At 61.2% G+C, this 20,700-nt stretch overlaps 1 protein-coding gene across 8 annotated transcripts; it reads right to left on the reverse strand.

Moving 5' to 3' along the window:
* Window positions 1-1,364: 1,364 nt before the first annotated feature.
* Window positions 1,365-20,680, reverse strand: KCNAB2 (potassium voltage-gated channel subfamily A regulatory beta subunit 2). Of its 8 annotated transcripts, none has more exons than XM_051786560.1 (16): window positions 20,622-20,680; window positions 15,074-15,192; window positions 14,659-14,700; window positions 6,947-6,990; window positions 6,516-6,553; window positions 6,247-6,326; window positions 5,730-5,774; window positions 5,528-5,572; window positions 5,414-5,457; window positions 5,200-5,286; window positions 3,979-4,064; window positions 3,651-3,771; window positions 3,419-3,513; window positions 3,138-3,258; window positions 2,964-3,052; window positions 1,365-2,639 (listed from the first exon to the last, which is right to left on the reverse strand). In XM_051786560.1, the coding sequence occupies exons 2-16, from the start codon at window positions 15,148-15,150 to the stop codon at window positions 2,550-2,552; spliced, it is 1,104 nt and encodes a 367-aa protein (XP_051642520.1). In that variant the 5' UTR covers window positions 15,151-15,192; window positions 20,622-20,680; the 3' UTR covers window positions 1,365-2,549. The 8 variants fall into 8 exon arrangements, with proteins under 8 accessions (XP_051642520.1, XP_051642519.1, XP_051642521.1 ...); XM_051786559.1 differs by lacking the exon at window positions 20,622-20,680 and adding an exon at window positions 18,301-18,691; XM_051786561.1 differs by lacking the exon at window positions 20,622-20,680 and adding an exon at window positions 16,087-16,175.
* Between the last annotated feature and the right edge of the window lie 20 nt (window positions 20,681-20,700).

Here is a 20,700-nt window from a genome sequence, read left to right on the forward strand (position 1 = left end):
CCCCTGTGCACACGGACACACATGGACACAGATGGACATACATGAGGAGGGGTGTGTGTGTATCTACACAAATACTGTAATCTTTATGTGAGTGCACATACACTTAGGTATATATATCTGCATCCCCCCCACACCTATATGACTGTATCTCTTCATATATAGCATGTGTAGATCTGTGTACACACGTGTACACAGATGGGACTGTAAGTTTTTAGATATATGTGTGCATATATATCTTTATGTGAGCACACACAGATATAATGATTTATTTAGGTGCAGCTATGTCTGTGTGGTTGTGTGTTTATATAATATAGATATGTGTATATATAATATACATGTATATTATACATGTATAAATAATGCATTTGTAGTTTTAATACATGTGTGTTTGTGTACATATATAACTAAATAATTGGTTGTGTGTGTATGTGTAGGTGTAGGTATGGGTAGATAACATACATACATAGGCATAGATCTATACATAGGTAGGGATGTATAGATCTGTATTTACAGAGGTGTATATACACATACATGTATCTGTGTATATGTACATATATAAATGTGTAATTTATATGTGTATATACACACACATGCATATGTAGATATATCTCTATATCTACATATCTCTGTATCTCCATGTCTGTATCTCTGTATGGATATATAGCTGTGTATATATACACAGACACCCACATGTATTTGTAATTTTTATATATTTATACATAGGCATAGATATAGATACAGCTAAGGGTGTATAGATTATACTAGACACAGATAGTATACATGTGTGCATACAGAAGTACACATTTGTATATACAGAGATAAACATTTGTATTTGTGATTTCAAACATACATATCAGTGTGTATGTTTCTGTTTGCACACAACCATCAATGTAGTTCTGTAGACAGATGTATAAATAAAGGTGTGTGGGTACAGCTGCAGGTAAATCCATGTACCTAAAGGTGTGGGGGTGTGTATGGGGCAGGGGTGTGCATATGGACCCCAACCATGCACAGAGGGAGAGCTCTGATGTTCTGTGTGGGTTGGGAGACCCTCCGTGTTTGCACACACACACACAGATTTATGGGGGGCTTGTAGATGCAGCCACGGCTACACAGGGAGTGGAGAAACACACACACTGTGCACAGAACTGAGGGCTTGCACATATATTTAGTTTTTATATTTGTCTGTGCACAGATAGATGCAACTCTGTGTATATATGTATAGGGATAGATAGATATAGGTATTGGCAAAAATGTTTGTTCTGCACAGAGTACACAAAGAGCTATAAAGAGATAGATAGATGTAGCTATAGCTGTATCTCAGATAGCTATATTTCATATCTATATCTATCATATAGCCTATATATAGCCATAGCTATATATCTAGATATGTGTTATCTATAGCTATATCTAAATCACAAATATCTGTTTCCACAGGTATATACAGCATATGTTTATAGAAAGATGAGTATGTAGTTATAGAGTTGGGTGTGGATATAAATATATCTACACATATATCTGCATATACACACATATATGCATGTACCTGTAATTTTCATATGTGTGCATATATCCATACAAACATGGATGCTGTTACAGCAATATATTTACATGGATGTGTACACATCTATATATTACATATATGGATCTATACATGGAGCTATGTATGTCTGTATATACACAAGTACACACGTGTCTACATGTGTGTTTGTATACACTTTACATCTAATTTTCAGAGACGTGTGTACATATCTGTATACACATCTATATACATATATACATACATATCTCTGTGTGTGTGTGTGTGTACACACACCTGTAATGAGTGGATGTGGGTGTGTGTATAGAGGCCCCTGTATTTCAGTAGCTTTGTGCAGATGCATCTGAAGGTGCCTGTGGGCCGTGGTCACCTCCACAGCTGCTGTGTGCAAATGTACACGTGTCTGTATGTCCCTGCGTGTCCCCTGTGTGTCTGTCTGCACACACGCTCACGCACTTGCCCACACACACTCCCCTGGCCCGGCCCCTCCCTGCAGCAGAGCCCAGCCCCACGCTCAACCGGGGCACCCCGGGCTTCTCTCACAGGGACCCCCTTCCCTGTCACCGCCCCATCCTGTCCCCCACCCCGGGAACCGCAGCCCCACCGTGCCGGTGTCGGGCTGGCGGTGCCGGCGGCACAGGGCAGAGGCGAGGGCTGGGGAACAGCTTCGTGTTGTCAGCCTCGTGGGCGTACAGCACCCCGTGCACCCCGCGCCCACCACCTCCGGCAACGCAGGGGCGGGAGCCGCGCATGCAACGGGCCCCGCGGCGGCTCCGGCTGCGGGCAGGGCGGCCGGGCAGTGGGGCTCGTCTCCCGCACGCCCCACCGGCCGTCCCTGTGCCCCAGAGCCAGGCCGAGCGGCCGTGGCGCCGTGTCCGGGGCAGCGCGGGCAGGAGCGCTGGCTCTCGGCGCTCGTGGTGCAAACCACACTCTCCACTTTGCTCCAACAAAGCGTAAGCAAGCGAACGGGCGGCGAGGGCTGCGCGGCGGGCGGCGCGCTCGGGCGCGCTTAGGATCTGTAGTCCTTCTTGCTGTAGGGTTTGTTGCCCAGGATGCTATCGATCTCATGGACGATGGAAGACGACAGCTTTGGAAGGACCTGCCGGGATAGGGCAACACTGGGAGTTGGGATCGTGACTGTGGTGTGTGTGGGAGGACGCAGCCGGCAGTGGGATGCAGCCGTGCCGCGCTCACCGCCTCCACCCCGCTCTGTTTGTGCCACAAGCCCCAGCTTGCCAGCTGGCTGACCCAGTTAGGGAGAGCCTGGGTCGGGCCCAACCCTGCCCCCTCAGTCCAGCAAAGCCCTGTCTCTCTTGCCTTTCTGACAAGCAAAACCTGTCATGTTCGCGACCCTCTTTCCCCACCCAGCGTGGTGCAGCAGGGAGTGCTCAGGGCACACATCACTCCTGCTGGGAGCACTGACCTGTATTGCTCCAATATTCTCCATCAGCTGGTCAGCATTGGAGGCCCCCAGTAAGACTGAGCTGACACCCTCGTTGCGCAGGCACCAGGCTGGAGAGGAGGGAGAGCAGAGCCTGAGCATGGCCTGGCTGCCCCGGTGTCACCCCCAGCAACCCCCTGTCCGCCATCCTCTTACCGATGGCGAGCTGGGGCAAAGTGCAGCCCAGGCGCTCGGCAATGGCCTGCAGCTCCTTCAGCTTCGCCTGCTGCCGCCGGCCCTCCTCACTCAGGATCTTGTCCTTCAGCCACTGGTATCCCTGGGGGGACGGGAAGGAGTGTCATGGGGGGGTTGGGGTGTACTGGCACCTTGTGCAGGCAGGGCATCCCCAAACTCCCTGGGTTGGTTTGTGAGGCCCCTGGCCCTGCTCCCCCAGCTCTGTCCATCCCAGTGTGCCCCCTGGCCCCAGCGTGGCTCACCTTCAGCGAGGCACGGGAGTAGGGGGGGATCCCCCCGTCGTACTTCCCCGAGACGATGCCACAGGCCAGTGGGGACCAGGTCATGGCTCCGACACCTGGGGACAGAGCAGAATGGGGGGTGATGCTGCTGCTGCCCCCAGCTTCCCCAGGGACCACAGCACCTGGCTTCTGCAGTGCTGGGCACACGGAGCATTGTGCTTTGGGGGCTGGGGAGGGACCTCCACCACTGTACCTATCTTGTGGAAGAGCTCAGGCAGCTGCACCTCCACCTTTTCCCGCTGGAACATGTGGTACTCGGCCTGCTCACAGATCGGCGGGATCAGGTTGAACTGCCGGGCCACCGAGTACGCCTCCTGCAGAAGAGCCGGGACCCTCAGTGCCACGCTGCTCCCCCTGCTGAGCCCCCCAGCCGAGCCCTGAGCGGCTGCCCCAGGAACTGATTAAGGCTCAAGCACATCTGCACACGCTTGGCTCCCAAAAGCTGCTGTCTAATTAAATCAGCATCAGCAGCACCACTGGGGCTGCTCCACTGCGGCCGCCCCGATCCCCTGGGCCCCTACCATGATCTCCATGGAGCTCCAGCGCGAGGTCCCCCAGTACATGGCCATCCCCTGGTTGATGACGTGGGTCATGGCTCGCACCGTCTCTGCCGGGAGGGAAGGAGAGAGTGGCCAGAAGGGGTTAGCAGGGGCTGCACCAGCACAAGGGGTTTCGCACCGCGCTGATGGCTGGTGAGCATCCCACTCCCGCAGCGCCGTGGCGGGAGCTGGGCTGTGTCCAGAGGAGCAGGATGGGAACAGAGGGAGCAGCCACTCAGGATGTGCCGGGGACCACAGCCAACCTGACATGCTGGCGGTGCCGGGGCTCTCCTGGCATGGAGAGCAGCCCGAGGGTCCTGGCAGTGGCCCCACACCCTGTGGGGTTACCAGCACCGGCACCGCTGCAAGGGAAGGGACTGATGCATCGCCCATGCACGGAGACCCAGGGAGGGAAGCCTGGACCCCGTGCAAGGGGCTTGGGAGTTTTGGGGGGAGCCAGCCCTGAGCCATGCGGGCTGGGACCAAGCCAAGACGCGCTCCTGCAGCCAAAGGCGGGCAGCGGGGAGAGCGAGGGGCGCGGGGCTTGCCCGGCCGGCACTGGGGCACACACCCCAGCATGCTCACAGCCGCCCTGGCAAGGAGAGCCTGCCACAGACCCTGGCATGGGCCAAGGGAGTCCCACGGCAGGGCCCTAGAGGGGCAGGAGCCTCTGCTTTTTTCCTTTTAACTGCAGGACAGTCTGAAGGAAGGGCCAGGGGGTGTTTGTGTTCTGCTGCCGCTGCCTCTGCATCTCATGGCGGGGTTTGCTCGAGGGGGGATCAGGGATGGGGGGTCACAGAGGAGTGAGGGCTCTGCCCCAGGAAACGCCGCTGGGACAGGCAGCGGCCGGCGGGCAGAGTGCGGGCAGGGAGTACCTTCTATGATGAAAGTCCTGGACTTGGAGGAACTAAATGGGTCCCCTGGTGATAAAAGAGAGATTTAGAGAGAGTGGAGTCACCGCTGCTGGGGTGGGAGCAGCGACCTGCCACCGTGCCACCAACCCACCCCACCATGGCCTGAGGGGGTCCTGGCGCCGGGCGGGGGGCGGCGGAGGCATGATCATGGCACGGACTGACCGTGGTGGCGGAGGAGCGGATTCTGCTCAGGAGGGAAAATGCCCTTGAAACACAAGCCTGGCGCAAACCAACCGCGACGGCGACGAGAGGCGGCAGGAAGGAGCGTGGCACCGTGGCGCGCACCCACCTTCCATTGGCGTGTTGGGGTCGGGCCGGTTGGCGAACACGACGTCCACGTACTCGAGCTGCAGCCGCTCCAGCGACGCCTTCAGACCTGCCGCAGGGACAGGGCCGTCAGGTCAGGGACCCTGTGCTGCCGGCAGGGAGGCAGCTGCCGAGGCACAGCCTGGCACCAGGGCCAGCAGCGCCCACTGAGCAACCCTACCCCTACCTTTCCCTACCTTCTATGATGTGTTTTCGGGACAGGCCCCTCTCTGTCTCGGCCCTGGAAAAGGAAAGGTGGGTGAGAGCCTGGCCCGTGCTGGCCGCTCCATCGCGGGGCAGGTGTTACCTACTTTCCTCCCCAGAAGATTTTGGTGGTGATGACCAGGCTGGACCGTCTGCAGGGAGAAAGAGAGAGTCACTGGTGGTGGCACCTGCGCACCCTGCCCGCTCCCTGCCCACATGCATTCCTGCCCAGGGCTGCTCTGCCAGCTTTCCCCAGGCCACCTGGTCTGTGGTGACAGCTTTGCTAAACAGGAGTGATGTCCAGCTTACCTCCACCCTTTTTTCTTGATGATGTTCCCCAGCACCACTTCGGCCCTGCAAGGGAAGGGGATGTCAGCCGCCAGTGCCCCAGCTGCTGTGGCCAAGGGACCAGTGACAGCTGGCAGGGACAGCTCCAGTCCCTGGCAGACTAAGAGGCAAAGGCAGTGGCCATGGGGACACTGTCTGCCCCTTGGCTGCAGTGCCCAGAGCAGAGCTGACCCCTAATGTGCAAGCTCACTAATTTTAAGTGAGTGCATGGACACACAGTGATGCCCCAGGCCAGTGTGCCTTGGGCACAGCCACTGCTCACCGTGCTGGGAGGGTGCATGGCTGCGCCTGCACAGCACAGGCCACCACAGGAAGCATGGGACTGCCAGAACCATGACCCCTCCCTGTGAGCAAGCACTCAGCCCCGTCCTGGAAGCCACTTTGCAGCCAGAAAATCCAGGAGATTCCCAGTGTTGCTGTGGTTTGGAGGTGCAGGGGGCTGGGGTGCGGGGTGCCACTGCCAAAGCAGGGTACCTACTTGCCAGCAGCGTAGACTTCTGCTGTGTCAAAGAGATTAATGCCGTTGTCATAAGCTAAAGTCATCAGCTGCTCCGCCATCTGTGAGGAAAGAGCAGGGTCGGCGAAGGGGGTGGCCGAGAGCCGGGGCACAGGCGCGTGTGCAGAGCGCTGCTGAGCTCCGGCAGGCCACGTGCACCCAGAGCACAGCCACGGCTGTGCCAGCCCCGTCCCTTCCCCACTCACCAGGGAAAGGCTGGGGAGGGACAGGACAACAGGGTATAACCTTACCTCATCTGTGATCTGCCCTCCGAAAGTCACCCATGTCCCTGCAGGGGAGAGAGGGTGTGTGCACGGTGAATGCGGTGAGAAACGAGCGCCGCCGCCTTGAGCCCCCGGCCACCCACCCCAGCCTTGAGCCCCTGGCCACCCACCCCGGCCCCCTCAGCACAGCCCCGGCACGTGGTGGCCACAGCTGGCCGGCCGCGTGCAGCACGGTGCTCCCAGCGCGGCCCAGTCGCTTCCTATCGCATCACAAAGAGAGAAAATAATTTGACAATTTCTGGGCTGTGACTCAAAACGGCCGCAGGGCTGAGGGAAACCCTTTCCTTCCCTGCGCAAACATCGCTGGGGCAGGCGAGCGCCGCCCTTGCCGGGGAGCACCGGCACTCGCTGCAGGACCGAGGGGATGCCGAGGGGCTGCGGCAAACCCTGGCACTTACCCAGGCCCAGGCAGGACACGCGCAGCCCAGACTTCCCGAGGTTCCTGGAAGACAGAGAGCATCAGGAAAGGCGCCAGAAAGCCCCAAAAGGCCGTCTTATGCACCCCGTGTGCCACTGAATGCAGTGGGCATGGGGGCTGGGAGGTGTGGTGGTGGTCCCTGGTGCCCACCCCATCCCCACATGGGACAATCCCACAGTGCAATCCCCCTGCAACCAATTAAAGAGCCATCCCAGACCAGGCATCCCATAGCTCACTGGTGGCACCACCAGCACTGGTGCAGCGATGCCATGCCTGGCAAGGTTATCGGGGGGGGGGGGGGGGGGGGGGCAGCAGGCAGTGACCTCGTTAAAGCAGTTTCCTGTGATAAGGCCGGGGTGTCTGCCTGCCCTGAGAGTGCTGCTGGCACAGGGGGGTGAAACGGGAAGCAGGGAGAGCTGGTAGATCGGGACTGAAGCATCCCACACATGGTATGAATTGTGCTTGTTCTCTGCATCACGGCACAGGGAAGCACACGACTTGCACAGGGTGAGGGTGCTTGGGAGTGGAGCAACATCCTGGAGAAATGGAGCACCCCAGAAAATTTGACCAGCACAAGGAACTGGAGAACAGCTTTCGGAAAGGGGGCCGAGCTGGCAGACGCCTTCGCCACAGTGATGGAGAGCCAGTTACTTGTTAAAAATGACAAAGGCTCGAGAAATGAGCGTTAAAATAAATAAAGTGTAGGTGAGCCGCGGCAGCTCGCCCGCGCGGGTGTCGCATAGCAACCGAGGCACTGCCACCGCCGGCACCGCCGACACGGGCACCGCGAGCCGGGCAGGGAGCAGCCACGGCCCAACCGTGGTGGGCCAAGTTGGGGCATTGTCCTTCCATGCTGCTGTCTTATTGCCCAGCACCTGGAGGTATGGGCGCTCCCCCAGCCCCGTGGCGTTTTTAGAGCATTGCATGGTGGGGAGAAGCCATGGCCCTGGGGATTTCCACAGAGAGTGGACAGCATTAGACCCATCCTGGCCATTCCAGAGGCATCCCAGGGTCCTCCTGGGCAAGTGGCTATCACTGCTCCCAGCTTTCCAGCTCGAAAGTGTGTTGACCAGCTGCCCAATGGAGATACTGGCAGAACTTGGGAAAGCCAGGCATCCCCCTGCGCTGTGCCACGGCCTTCCTATCCCATCCCCTCACTTGGAGCAACCCCCTGCATCACTGTCTATCCAGCAGCCACCATTGGGAACCCCCGAGCTGATCACCCTCTGCCTGGGAGAGGGTGGTCCCGCTGTGCTTCTCCTCCGGATGGGGACGTGACAGTGGGGCAGGAGCGCCGAGCCCCGAGGATGCCACCGCACACGGCCCCAGCGCTGCTGCAACCAGCGCAAAGGTTTGGTGTTCCAGAGCTGGATGGAGCGATCCCAGTGCCCTCCCCAGAGCCCAGGTGAGGGGAACCAGCTGATCTGGATGATGCTGATAGGTAACAGCCGGGCTCACCCCTGCGCTCTGACGTGCTTTGTGCCTAATGCCGGCACATCTGGGCTGCAGAGGGGGCACGCAGCCACTGGCAGCTGGACTGTGGTGTGCAGTCTCATCTTGGGGGGGGCCTGCCCTGTGCTGGGGTGCATGCTCACCCTGCTCACCCGGGGGAAGCCCTAGCCCCACAAGGGGTGCACACTAAAACTCGGCGAGGGAAGCCCTGAGCGCTCTGCCCCAGAGCCAGGGACGTGGAGTGCATGAGCCCCGTGGGTGCTGGCTGGGGGGACCAGCACCCCACGTGTACACACCACCTTTCATTTCTACGCCCACCGTGGGCAGCCAGACCCGAATCCCAGCTTACGGTTCCATGCTCACTTTGCAGGGTAGTGAGCCTCTGTCAGCACCGTAAGGATGCCATGGCACACCGGATTAACGCTGCCGTGACTCCCAAACCCACCCGGCTCGGCAGGCGCTGGGGATGCTGCTAATCCTATCCTGAATTTTCGGGTCCCTTGTCCCCCCCACCCTTTTACGCGCGGCTGAATCAAGGCTGCCCCGAAGGGACAGGAGCAAACAGCGAGGAAGCACACGGAGGCGCACGGTCAGCACTTTTAGCGCCGAGACACCGACAGAGCCGGTCGCGAACCGGGAATTAGGGGAGTGCGGCCCCCATACCCCCAGGCCGCCCCGATCCCGGTAAGAAACAGGGAAAGCCCCAGCAGTGCCCGTTTCCTACCGGTATTTCATCCCCGGCTGCTTGACGCTGGACTCGCTGGAGGAGGGGGCGTTCTGCACCGAGAGCTGCCCCAGGCTGCGGGCCACCATGGCCACCGCGCGGAACTTGCCGCGGGTGCCGAGGCTGGGGCTGCCGGCATTCTGTCGGTTCAGCCGGTCCTCCGCGCTCCGGCTCTTGATGCTGTGCTCGGAGCACACAAAGGAGACCTGCATGCTGCTCCGCCGGGCAGCAGCGCCAGCTGCCTAAATTTAGCCGGCGCCCCGGGCGAGGCGGGAGCTCCTCCCGCGCGCCGCCAACGTGACGGCGGGGGGCTGCGAGGCGGCGGGCGCGGAGCTCCCGTCAGCCCTCCTGCCCTCAATATTTGATGAGCTCAGGAAGCGAGCGAGCGGCACGCGGGCAGGTGGGGGCAGGAAGGGCAGCGCCGTTGCCGAGGTCCCCCGAGGAGCCTCGGCGGGGCAGGACCCCGCTGTGCCCTGCTGGGCATCCCCCCGCGGGCGCGGCTGCTGGCCCAGCCCCGTTTTGGGGCACACTGGGGGCTGAGGCCACGCAGTGAAGGGGTTCTTCCTTGCCTCCCTCCGGCCACGCACCGCAGCACAGCATCCCCTTGCACAGGTCTGAAACCAAACCCTCTGGCAGCACTGCGTGTACGCTGCCAACCCCACGGCTGGGCAAGGGCGCAGGCGGCAGGCTGAAGGCTCTCCAGCAGCAGAGCCCGACTCTTTGCCGAAGTCGGACTGGTTTTTCCCCTTGGGGCCACGGCCCCAACAGCATATCCCTCAAATTTTGCCCAGTGCAAGCAAAGATGAGCAAGGTGAACCCCAGCCCAGCATCTTCTGCCAAAGCAGGGACACAGGTCACCGTGCTGCAGCACTGTCCTGCAGCCGGGCCATGTGCCGGCTGCCTGCACCCACCTTGCCCCTCAGGACAGAGCAAGATGCGGGAACAGAGCTTGTGGGAAATTACGCACATTCGCCCCCAACCTAATGAGAAATCTTGTAATCTCCTCCGCTTCCCTCTGCCGCAAAGCTCCTTAGCTGGTAATCCTACCAGCACCGGTGCCGGCGCCGGCTCCAGCGCGGGGGGAGACCCGACAGCAGTCGGCAGCCTCCGGAGGAGGAGAAACTCCATAGATTTTTGAGGGCAGCGCGGACATGGCCAAAGGAGGAGCACCTTTGGGCGTGCCTGTGCCAGCAGCTCCCATCAATAGATAATGTCCCCATGAATATTTGATGGGCTGTTGCCACTGTGTAAATGTTACCGCGGTCATTGTGAGTGGAGGGGAACCTGACCTGAGGCGCAGCACGGCTCGGCACAGTGCGGCATGGCAGGAGCTGGCAGCTGCCAGCTCCCAGGCGCTTCACTGCAGTGGGGCACGAGGAGCACCCCTGCACAGGGGGAACAGCCATTGTCCCCAGCCTTGGTGCCCCTCGCCAATCCTGAGCTGTGTTACTGCACCCCATCACCCCGCCCGTGATACCAGGGGAGAGTGGGGAGGGGCGCACTGGACAGAGCAGCCCCGCCACTCCAAGGGGCCATGGCTGCCTCTGCGGCTGCCCAGAGAAGGGCAAATAAGGACAAATTCTGAAAGAAAGACAAATACCGTCTGAAATCCTGATACACCTTGCACTGGGACCCACACACACAATTCACGGCGCACCCACTACACGACGCACAGCTGTCAGTCGGGCAGAGACGCACACCGGGCCAGTGGAGACGCACACCCCTCAGATGGAGATGTACACTCATCAGATTGCAAATGTACACCCCTCAGGTGGAGATGTACACCTGTGAAGCAGACAGCCCTTCAGTGGCTGTTTGCTCCAGCTGTCTTTCTCTAAAGCCCAGAGCTGTTTGCAGACGCAACCACCCAAACAGCAAGTGGGAATGTCAGGTGAGAAGCTCAAAGATCACAAACCAGGTGAGCGCTAACAGCGCTGACTGGCTGCCACCTCTGTAGCACATGCAGCACCAGATCACCCGCCGCGCCAAGAGCATCGACTCCTCCCAGGCTTGGCGAGGCACAGGGAAGCCAAGGTGAGCACAGGTCAGAGCCATTCTCCCGACGAAGTGTCAAACCATCACCACACAGCATCCCCTGTGCCGTCTCCACACCTTGGCCCTCGCGGCGCTGCCTTACCTGTACTTCATGCCGGTGGCGTGGGCAGTGCTGTCAGCCAGGGAGAGCCCGTGCATCCGCAGGAACTCCTCCAGTGTCTTCGCCCGCGCTGCCGCCCGCACGTCCCGCAGCCGCCGCAGCTCCAGCCCATCGGCCGCCCGGGGGGCCGGGGGCAGCCCCCACTCAGGAGCGGGCCGGCTGGCCACGCTGCGCAGGCTCTCACTGTAGGTCATGGAGAGCATCCCGCCACCCAAGCACGGGCTCTGCTGGCCAGCCACACCACCAACCACTCCGTGGTGCTACGGAGAGAGCTGGGAAAGCACAACATGGGCTCTGCTGCCACTCAGGGCACAGTTTTGCCCATGCTGCCATGCTGGAGTGTAGCACCTGCCCTTGCCAGGACATGCAGCGCAGGGAGGGGACAGTGGGGACCCTGGCAAAGCCAGTCTTTTCAGCAGAGCACAGCCTTGACATGGGAGCTGAAGCACAAAGGGAAAAGGAGCAGGACAGAAATAAGGCACAGCCCATGGCTGAGGAGGCAGCAGTGCCTACCATATAGCTGCCCCGAGTCATGTTGCAGCAGCATGGCCCATGCCTTATCTGTGCTGGCCCCCAGCTTGGACTGGTTTGCACCCCTGCGAGATGTTTCAGGTGGTGGCAAAAGTGCTGCCGGTGACAAGCTGGCACTGTGTACCAGTGGGCAGGAGAAGTCACAGTGGGAAAGTTCCTGCGGGGCTCCTCAGGAAGGTGGGCACCTGCAGAGGGGCTGTGGGCACCAGGTGCCCGCCATGCCTGCATCACACTGCCACAATGTGCACTTCCAGCCAACACCTTCCCCTCCACCATGGCAGCGACCTCCCAGCCGGTGCAGCTGCTGAAAACAGCCTGCTGCAGGGTGAGCATCTCACCCACCAGAGACTGGGGCCAAAACTGTGGCACAGGTACCGAAGCGGCCACTGGGAACGCACTGGCATCAGGCTCCAGCCAGGCTCCCACCCGTGGTTTATATTTTCCCTGGAAAGCTCACATTGATGGCAGCAGGAGCCAAAGATGAAGTGCTCCCTGCTGCTGTCACCTCCAAAGGCTCCAAACACGGAGGATATGGAGCAGCAGCTGGCTGGGGTGACCAAAACCCTGGGGGGTCTCCTGTGACACCCAGTGCTGCCAGAGAGCACTCTGTGCTCCTCCTGCTCTGTAGCAAGGCCTTGGGAATGCAGGGAGACATGGAAAAGGGATATTTCCCTCTGCTGTGGCAAAGCCAAACCAAACCCTGGTTACTAGCATCTTCCTGCCACACCTCACAGTTGGAGACAAGCTGGCACCGCTGGCACCAGCCCTTCTCCATGGCTGGTAGTTTTAACTAGGGCAGTACCAGTGGCTCCTGCTGGCTGTAGGCACCTGGTGGGATCCCCTTGATCTCAGTGGGATCCCTTGGCCTGGTGGGATCCCCTCGCCTGACAGTGGCAAGGAAAAGCCTGAGCTGACTGCACCACTGCTCTACAGCAGCGAAATGGATGCAGCAAGCGGAGCCAGGGGGTTGGGCAGGGCTGCTCTGAGGAATGGGGCATGAATCCACCGGCTGCCCCATCTCGACACCTCCCTGATTTTCAGCAGAGCAAGGGTACAGAACGGCAGCGAGAGCACGGCGGAGGTGGAGCTGGTCATGAGCAGAAATCCCGGTGCTCCCGGGCCGAGCCAGGGGGGCTGCAGGAGCTGCCGAGGACAAGCCGTGCCCTGCCCAAGCGAGAGAGGCTGTTTGGTGGGGAAGGAGCAGGGATAAGGACAGGGCACAGGCTCTGCAGGACAACGGCACTTTTAGCAGCATCGGGGGCACAACAAGTGGGTGACGGGCAGGGCAGCTGCCCAGAGAAGCGTCTGGCCAGCCTGGCTTGCCAAGCTGGGAACTCGTTGGCAGCCACCGGCCTGCCTAAAGCCAGAAAGATCCCAAACCCCAAAAGAAAACGACTCTAAGCCATCAAATCCCAAGTAGCCCTGCGTGGAAAATCTTCCCTGCTGCCTGCAGCGGCTGCCCCGTGGCAGTGCCCATTCCCGCCTGCCATGCCCATCCGCACTCGCCGCCCGCGCCGCCAGCCCCGACTCACCGCGCCAGGGAAGCTGCTCAGCAGCAGCGCAGCTCTGGGTGCCGAGGCTGCCCCGGGGCAGATATAAGAGCCGCGGCCCTCGCGCTGTTTTGCATTAGGGGAGTGTCGACGCACTTGGCTGCCACGCCGGGCCCCCAGTGCCCGGCTTCTCACCGCGCTCCATTAGCCCTATTAGGGGATTTTCTTCCTTGCATAGGGGAGCTAAATTATTCATGGCGCCTCGCTAAAAGCCTGGGATGTGCTGCTGCAACACTGGCACCGCCGCCCCTGCTCACAGCCGCCCCTCACCCTGCGGTGACAGGTTCTGCACCACCGGCACACGGGGTGGTGGGGACAGCTGGACACTGGGGCCATCAGGGAGCAGAGACGGTCCCTGTGGCAGACACACCCCTCCTGTGGTCCCTGCGGCAGCAGGGCCAGAGCTGGGCAGTGGCAGGACTCAAAGGCAGCCTCCTCTGGGCAGGAGCCCTGAAATGGAACTGGGTGGTGGACACCGGCAGAGGCTCCCTGAAGGCAGCCTATGGACAAGCTGAGTCCTGCCAGGCAGCCTCGGGAGCCTTTTGCACCAGATGTGTCCAGTGGTTCAGGTCAGTTTGGCAGCCAAAAGCTGCCTGTGGCTGGGGCTCGGCAGTGCTGGTGGCAGTGCTGGGACAGATGGCTCACAGTGCCACTGAGCCACCCCGGTGCCTGCCAGCCTCACCTCCCCCTGCCATGTGCGGGATGGAGCAGGGGGGCCACGGCTCCCTCAGGGGCAGGCCCCTGCCCATGGTGGCCAGGCTGGACCCAGTCCCACACTACCAGGGCTGCCATGGCTCCAGGACTACCGGAGTGGCTGCTGGCACAGTGCATGGGCAAAGAGCCGCCCTCACTTCAGACGGTAAAAGAGTGGTGGGGGCAAGTGTTGCCTCCTGAACCACTTAATGACGCTGGTCCTAATGGCAGGAGCAGCAAAGCAGCTGGCTGGGTTCCTGGAGTTGCCCTTGGGAAAACACAGCGGGCTCCTCCAGGCACAGCATTGGCGCAGGATGCCCCCCACACCCCTCCCCACCCGTGTTCCGGCCACACTCTGTTGCTTGGGCAGCCCACAAGGATGGTGCCCTCCACCGAGCCGCACCACGGGGTCCCCACGCCGCGCTCCCAAACCCACAGGTGACGAGGTGATGCCACATCGGTGGTGCCCATCCCACACAGAGGGACCCCAGCACTGCAGGCAGGGCAGCACTGTGCCAGCAGCACCCAGGCATGGCCAGGGGCCGTGGCCACTTGCAGATTTTGGGGAGGGGGAAGGGCTGGGTTACCTGTAGAACTGGAGCTGGCGCTTGGGGCTCCCGTATCTCGCGCTTCCGACAGCAAAGGGGAGAGAGAAGAAAGATGCCACAAACCCCATTAGAAAGAAGGAGCAGGACTGAGCAGCAGAGCCAACGGCCATGGGAAGGGTCAGTGACACCCACCCATGTCACATCATGGCAGGCACAGCGCAGTGGGCATTGGCACAACCCCAGGAGTGCCCACTATGCCCATAACAGGCACCAGCACCCCAAAACACTGTTGCTGCTGCCATGTGGGGGTTTTGTCCTGGAAGCTTTTGCACGAAGAGTGCTGGGGTGGTTTTGGAGTGTCAGGGCAATTTCATGGAGTATAGTGGTTCTGGGATGCCATGGGCCTGTGTTTGAAGCCCCACAGAGCCCCCCCCCCACCATCCCGCCCCCTTACCTGTAAATCATCCCTGGGGAGCCCGTCTGCCGCAGCGAGAGTCGCGCTGGGGAGTCAGTGGTGGATTCGGGATACATGGAGCCACCCTGGGCTCCCCGGAGCCACTCGCTGCCTCACCCCTGCCACAGGAGAAGGGAAAAAAGAAAGAAATGAGGTTTTTTTGGGCACGTGCATGAGGTACTTCCTGTTGCAGAAGCTCCTGAGCCAGAAGGGTGTGTGGCACAGGCAGCGGTGTGGGCACAGCAGCCAGACCCCAGAGTTCACACCCTGAGCTGCTGCTGATCCCCAAACCATCTCACCCCAGCCCTGCGCCCCTGACTTCTTGGCTTGGCTGCTCTCCCCAAACTTTTGGGGGTACCAAGATCTCAGGAAATGCTGGGAAAATGCAGGTCTGAAAAATGAAACACTCTGAAAACCCTGAAGCCACCCCCAAAGATCTTTTGCAAGGGACAAGTCAAGAAGAGGAAAACAGCCCAGCTCTGACCGCAGCCCACACGTGACTGTGTGCACAGGGATGCAGGAACTCTGGGGGAAAGGGAGCCTCACCCCCAGGCACCCCCAACCCTTCCTGTCCCTATCCCCATGCCAGGGGCATCTGGCATGACTCCCTGGGAGCTGTGCTCCTGTTCCCACTCCCGCAACACTGTCAGCAGTTTCCAATATCACGGAAAATGATGACACTTCCCTACAGAACTGGGGCTGGGGTTTAAATTTATCCTATCTTTCTTTAGGCTGGTGAGATGCCATCTTTACACTACAGGTCACCAGCTGCTCTTTCCCCCAGATGGGGTCTGAGAGATCTCCAGGCTCCTTCCTGGCTGCCCTGGGCTCAGCAGGAGCATGGCCTTACACAGTGTGCTCATGTCCTGGCACGCATCCCGCCTGCATCCTGGCACAGCATGCCTGCATCCTGCATTCCTCCCGCATCCTGGCACAGCATGCCTGCATCCTGCATCCCTCCTGCATCCTGGCACAGCATGCCTGTATCCCGCATCCCGGCACGGTGTGCTTACATTTCACATCCTGCCTGCATCCCAGCAGTGAATGCCTGCATCCTGCATCCCCAGCCTGCATCCCTCCTGCATCCCAGCACAGTGTGCCAGCATCCTACATCCCTCCCGCATCCTGCATCCCTCCGGCATCCCAGCACGGCGTGCCTGCATCCCGGCGCAGCCCCTGCAGCCCACGCAGCCCAATGGCAGCGGCTGCGGCAGCCGAGCCCGTCCCCGAGGAGCCGCCCGCCCGCCCACCGCAGCTCCCGGCCCCGCTGCGGCCCCGGCACAGATCCCCAACGCTCTTCTCCCGAGCGCCACAGGAGCGCGTCTCTCTTGGCTGCAGCCGCGCCGGGGCCAGAGCGCAGGCAGGCTCAGTTAAGCCGGGTTTGTTTTTGAGCGGTCAGGAGGGAGCTGCTCTCTCCCGGCCCTGCAGCACTGCCCTGCGCCGGGAGCAGACCCTGCCAAGCCCCACAGCCAGGACCCTGCCGAGCCCCTCGAGCCCTTGAGATCCCCCAGCTTCTCCTGGGGGATGCTCGTGTTGGCTCTGCAGCTCCCACGGCCTCGCCTGGCAGTGGCAGCCACCGGCTGGGCACTGTCCTGACTGCTCATGCCTGCTCAGCATCACTTCGTTAGTGGTGGCATAACGAAGCTGAAGGCAGCTGAGGGACGCCTGCAGGGGGGACAGCTGGCCCCCCATGCCTCAGCACAGCCATGCAGCTCCTTGCTTGTGCTGCCACAGTCCCAGACTCCTTGAGTGGCTCAGGATGGGCTGCTTCTGCATCCCGGGGGGGCTGTGGTGCCAGGAGCTCAGCTCTCTGCTGTTTTCAACAGGACCTGATGCCCCTTCCCCATTGCCTCCCAGCAATGCTGCAGGGGCTGAGCACAGTGGCTGGCAAGTCTCCGGCGGCGCTGGAGGGACTGCGCTGGGAAGCATGGCTGGACCACAGGCACACAGTTCAGGGCTCTGCAGCCTAAGGAGCTGGAGCATTCTGGCCTCAGGGGCCAATGCACCCCTCCGAGCTCTCCAAGCCAAAGGCACTGCCAAAAGCCCAGTCCAGTCCATGCTGGCAGTTTGGTGCTTCCCTGAGACGGCTCCTGCACCTCCAGGTTCTCAGCACGACTCAGCTGCGAGTCCTCAACTGCAGTAGTTTCTGCGGGACAATATCCCAAAAAGGAAGAAAAGTGTTTTCTTCTGCAGGATGCACCCAGGAGCCAGATGAAAAGTGCAGAAGCCCTGATAGTTTGTGCTCCCACGGGGCTCCATCCCTGCCCCTGGTAGCACGATGGGGCACAAGGGTGCTGCGACACTGACGGTTTACGCCCGGGAAGCCCCGGGAGCCAAAGGTCTGCTGGGCCAGCCTGGGGGGGAACACAGACTGCAGCCTCCCAGACACACTGCTATCGGAGCAGGATGGGGTGAAACTGCACATGGAACTAATGGGAATGCAAGGACGAGACCACTGCTTCTGATGAGCCTGATCCCCCAAGGGTGAGGCCCTGGGAGACCCCTGCCCTGGGCACCTCAGCACCCTGCCCAGCTGCTCAGGCATGGGATGCAGGGAATGTGGCATGGAGCATCTCCCCTTGCCAGGTGCCCGTCCCCATATTTCTGACCCTTTTTCACCGTGTTTGCAGCAAATGCTCCCCCCCCGACGCCATGGGGAAGGTGACTTTAGCCCAATGACTCACGCTGCCCTGCTCTGTCGCCTGGGCACCTCCTGCCGTCACCCCTGCGCTCATGCCCCGCGCTGGTCCCGTGCCCCCCCCGGCTGCACGGGCGCCGCAGGGATCCGCAGAGCAGCAGCCCTGCCCCTTCCCGCGGCCCGGGAGCCTCTTCTGCGGCGCAGCGTCCCCCAGCCCGCCGGGCCCCTCCGACCGCGCTGCTGGGCTCCGGCGCCTTCACCAGCCCATCATCGCGACAGCGCAGCGGGCGGGTGCCGGGGATTCAGTTGCGACACGTGAGGTCGCCCGTGACCGCCGAAGCGCCGGCACCGGCGCTGCTCGGCTGCCGAGTCAATGACACAGCCCGAAAGCACATGCGGCTCGCCAGCCGGGGTTATTCCGGCTCTGCCGTCACGTACACCGGTGCCAAAGTACCGGGGTCCACCAGGATACCGAGCACCCGCGCGTTCCCGATGTGTGACCCTGCCAGGTCCCCGCTGTGCCGCGGCTGCCGGCCAGGCACGGCCGAGCCACCGCCGCGGCCCCGCTCGCACCCAGCACCGCACCTACCTGGCTCGGGTGCTCGGACGGAGGGAGACGCGAGGTCAGGAGGCACAAAGAAATGAATCAAAGCCCGGCTGCCGGCGAGCTGCAGGCTCCGCTGGTCTCGGGAAGCGGCGCCGGTGCCGGCGCAGAGCAGCTGCTACAGCCGGCGGCAAACGCAGCGGATGACGGTTCCTACCCCATTCCCGTTCCGTCCCCGGGAAAAGGCGTCTGGCGGAGGGGGAAGCTGAGCCCTCCGCGCCCCAGGATACGGCAGCACCCAGGGATGCTGCAGAGCCGTCCCTGCCGCTCTCACATCCTGACTCGGCAAGTTTGCCTCCGCCGGTGGCTGCAGCCGGCTCCCGATCCCGCCGGTGCCTTAACCGTGTCGGCGCCGCACCCGGCACCGGCAGCGCGTGGGCGAGCGAGCGGCTGCCACCGACCGCCCCTGCGCAGCTCAGGCGGGGGGAGGCTAGTCCGGGGCCGCAGGGAGCCTGGGCAGGAGCTGCATCATCGCTGCCTTAGATCACGCCGGGTGTTTTTCTTAAAAAATCAAATACAGCGTCGGCAGTGATGCTGCGGGGCTGCCTCCAGCACCGGGGTCAGTCCCGCCGCCGGCGGCCCGTCCCCCTCGGCTCGCGCCCATCACGCCTTTTCAGCGCCTTTGGCTTTTTGGTCACCTCGAGCAAACCCCCTCCCTCCCACCCCCCGGAGACACCCCAGTAACTGGAGCAGGCTGGTCCCCGCAGTGATCCCGCAGCAATAACAACACTGATGCAGCTGGATCTAACAGGAAAACTAGAGGCCAAGCCTGCAAAAGGGGTCAGGGTTTTGGACACGCAGTGGTTCTCTGGCACTTATAAATTAGGAAAACACGATTCCTCTCCCTCAGCCAAGTCATACTCAGCTTCATGGCAGCATCTCGGCACTTCCTCTGCCCTCCCATCACTGTCCTGGCAGCGACGGGGCCAACAAGCATGCTGCCTGCTCCAAACCATGCCGACATTGACAGGGACCACTTGGAACTGCCAGGGTGGGTGAGCCCAGCAGGCTGCCTGCTGTCCACGCCACAGCAACTCCAGGAACAGCCAGTGACAGGTAGGGAAGGCCATAAACCCCATCCTGTTTGGGGATGCTCCCAGCACCAGCCCATCAGTGGCTTTGCTCCCCCAGCAGAGGGTGGGAGTCATGTGCCAAGTCGTTTTCCTCCTGCTCTGTGATGCATCCAACCTGCAGACCTGCACACCAAGAGCAGGTGACAGCTGGCCCTCCTGCCCTCCTCATCAAAACAATAGTAATAATAACTAATAAAACCAGCAGCCCTCCCGAATCTTCTGTCGGCAGCTGTGTGCAGAGGCGTTTCCTGCTCACCAGCCGGAAAAATCACTGCATATATGCAACAAGCCTGTATATGGATGTGATACAGACAGACTGGATACATCTCACCCAGCCTGCTGTGGCACTCACCCACCGCGCTGTACCATGGCTCCCAGCGACGCTTTGGGAGGAAACCTGTGGTTTGGGAAGCAGGCTGGGTGCCAGTGGCACGGACCACGTCTCACCTGGACGAAAGCCCGCAGTGCCCGTGTGAACCACGACAGCTCCACGTGACAGCCACGGGCTGAGCGGGCAGGGGACCAAAGGGGGTCCCCATCACAAGGAAAACAGCCTCAAAAACTGGAGGCTGCTGAGCCAGAGGCCCAAGAGCTTTGGGCCCGGCAGAAGAAAAGGTGAGGGAGCCGTGGTTGCGGACGGGTTGCGAGGGGACCGGGGACCCTCCACAGGGCTCGGGGCTCCCTCCACCCGCAGCCCCCGGTCACCGTTGCAAACGGAGACAAGGAAGGGACCAAGGCACGGCAGGAAACTGAAGGGAACTGAAGGAACCCTGACGTTTGACCCGCTGTTCACAAAGTGGTTCTGAGGAGGAAACCGGACGATGCTCGGGGAAAATCCAGCATTCCCACTCTCGAGTCACCGGAGCGTTGCCGGCGGCTCACGCCACGTCACCGGGGCTCCAGCCCCGCCGCTCCCGGTGTACGGCGACAGGCCGCAGGCCACCTGAGCATCACGCGCAGGGTCACTTCGCCTTGCCGGGGGAACGAACCACCGTTGGACGGCGGCCAACCACCCCCGTCCCCGCACAGCCCGGGGTCCCACTGGGAAGAGAGCCGGCGGCGGGGCGAGGGCCCCGTTCCCCGCACCGGGGAGAGCCGGGAGGGGCGTGCGGCGGAGTGGCCTCGCCCGCACTCTGCCCGCGGCTCTGCCCGGGGCCCTGCCTGGTCCCATCGCCCCCGCCATCGCCCGGTGCCGGTGCCGGTGCCGGCCCCGCTCCCCCCGCGCCCCCGCACCTGCCCCGCGTCCGCCGCTCCCGCCGCTCCGCCGCGCGCCCTCGTGGGGGGCGGCCCCGCCCCGCCCCGCCTGGCCCCG

The sequence above is a fragment of the Manacus candei genome, unplaced genomic scaffold (genome assembly GCF_025592945.1).
Source record: "Manacus candei isolate 608988 ecotype Guabito, Panama unplaced genomic scaffold, ASM2559294v1 h1tg000022l, whole genome shotgun sequence".
Taxonomy (NCBI): domain Eukaryota; kingdom Metazoa; phylum Chordata; class Aves; order Passeriformes; family Pipridae; genus Manacus; species Manacus candei.

Excerpts from the sequence above, each read along its gene's own strand:
- KCNAB2 (XM_051786564.1), bottom strand. The coding sequence starts at position 11,500 with ATGCTCTCCATGACCTACAGTGAGAGCCTGCGCAGCGTGGCCAGCCGG. Across the intron at positions 4,917-5,199 it reads CCCCAACACGCCAATGGAAG|GGGACCCATTTAGTTCCTCC; the intron begins GTGGGTGCGCGC and ends TTTTATCACCAG. Across the intron at positions 3,259-3,418 it reads ACTCCCGTGCCTCGCTGAAG|GGATACCAGTGGCTGAAGGA; the intron begins GTGAGCCACGCT and ends CCGTCCCCCCAG.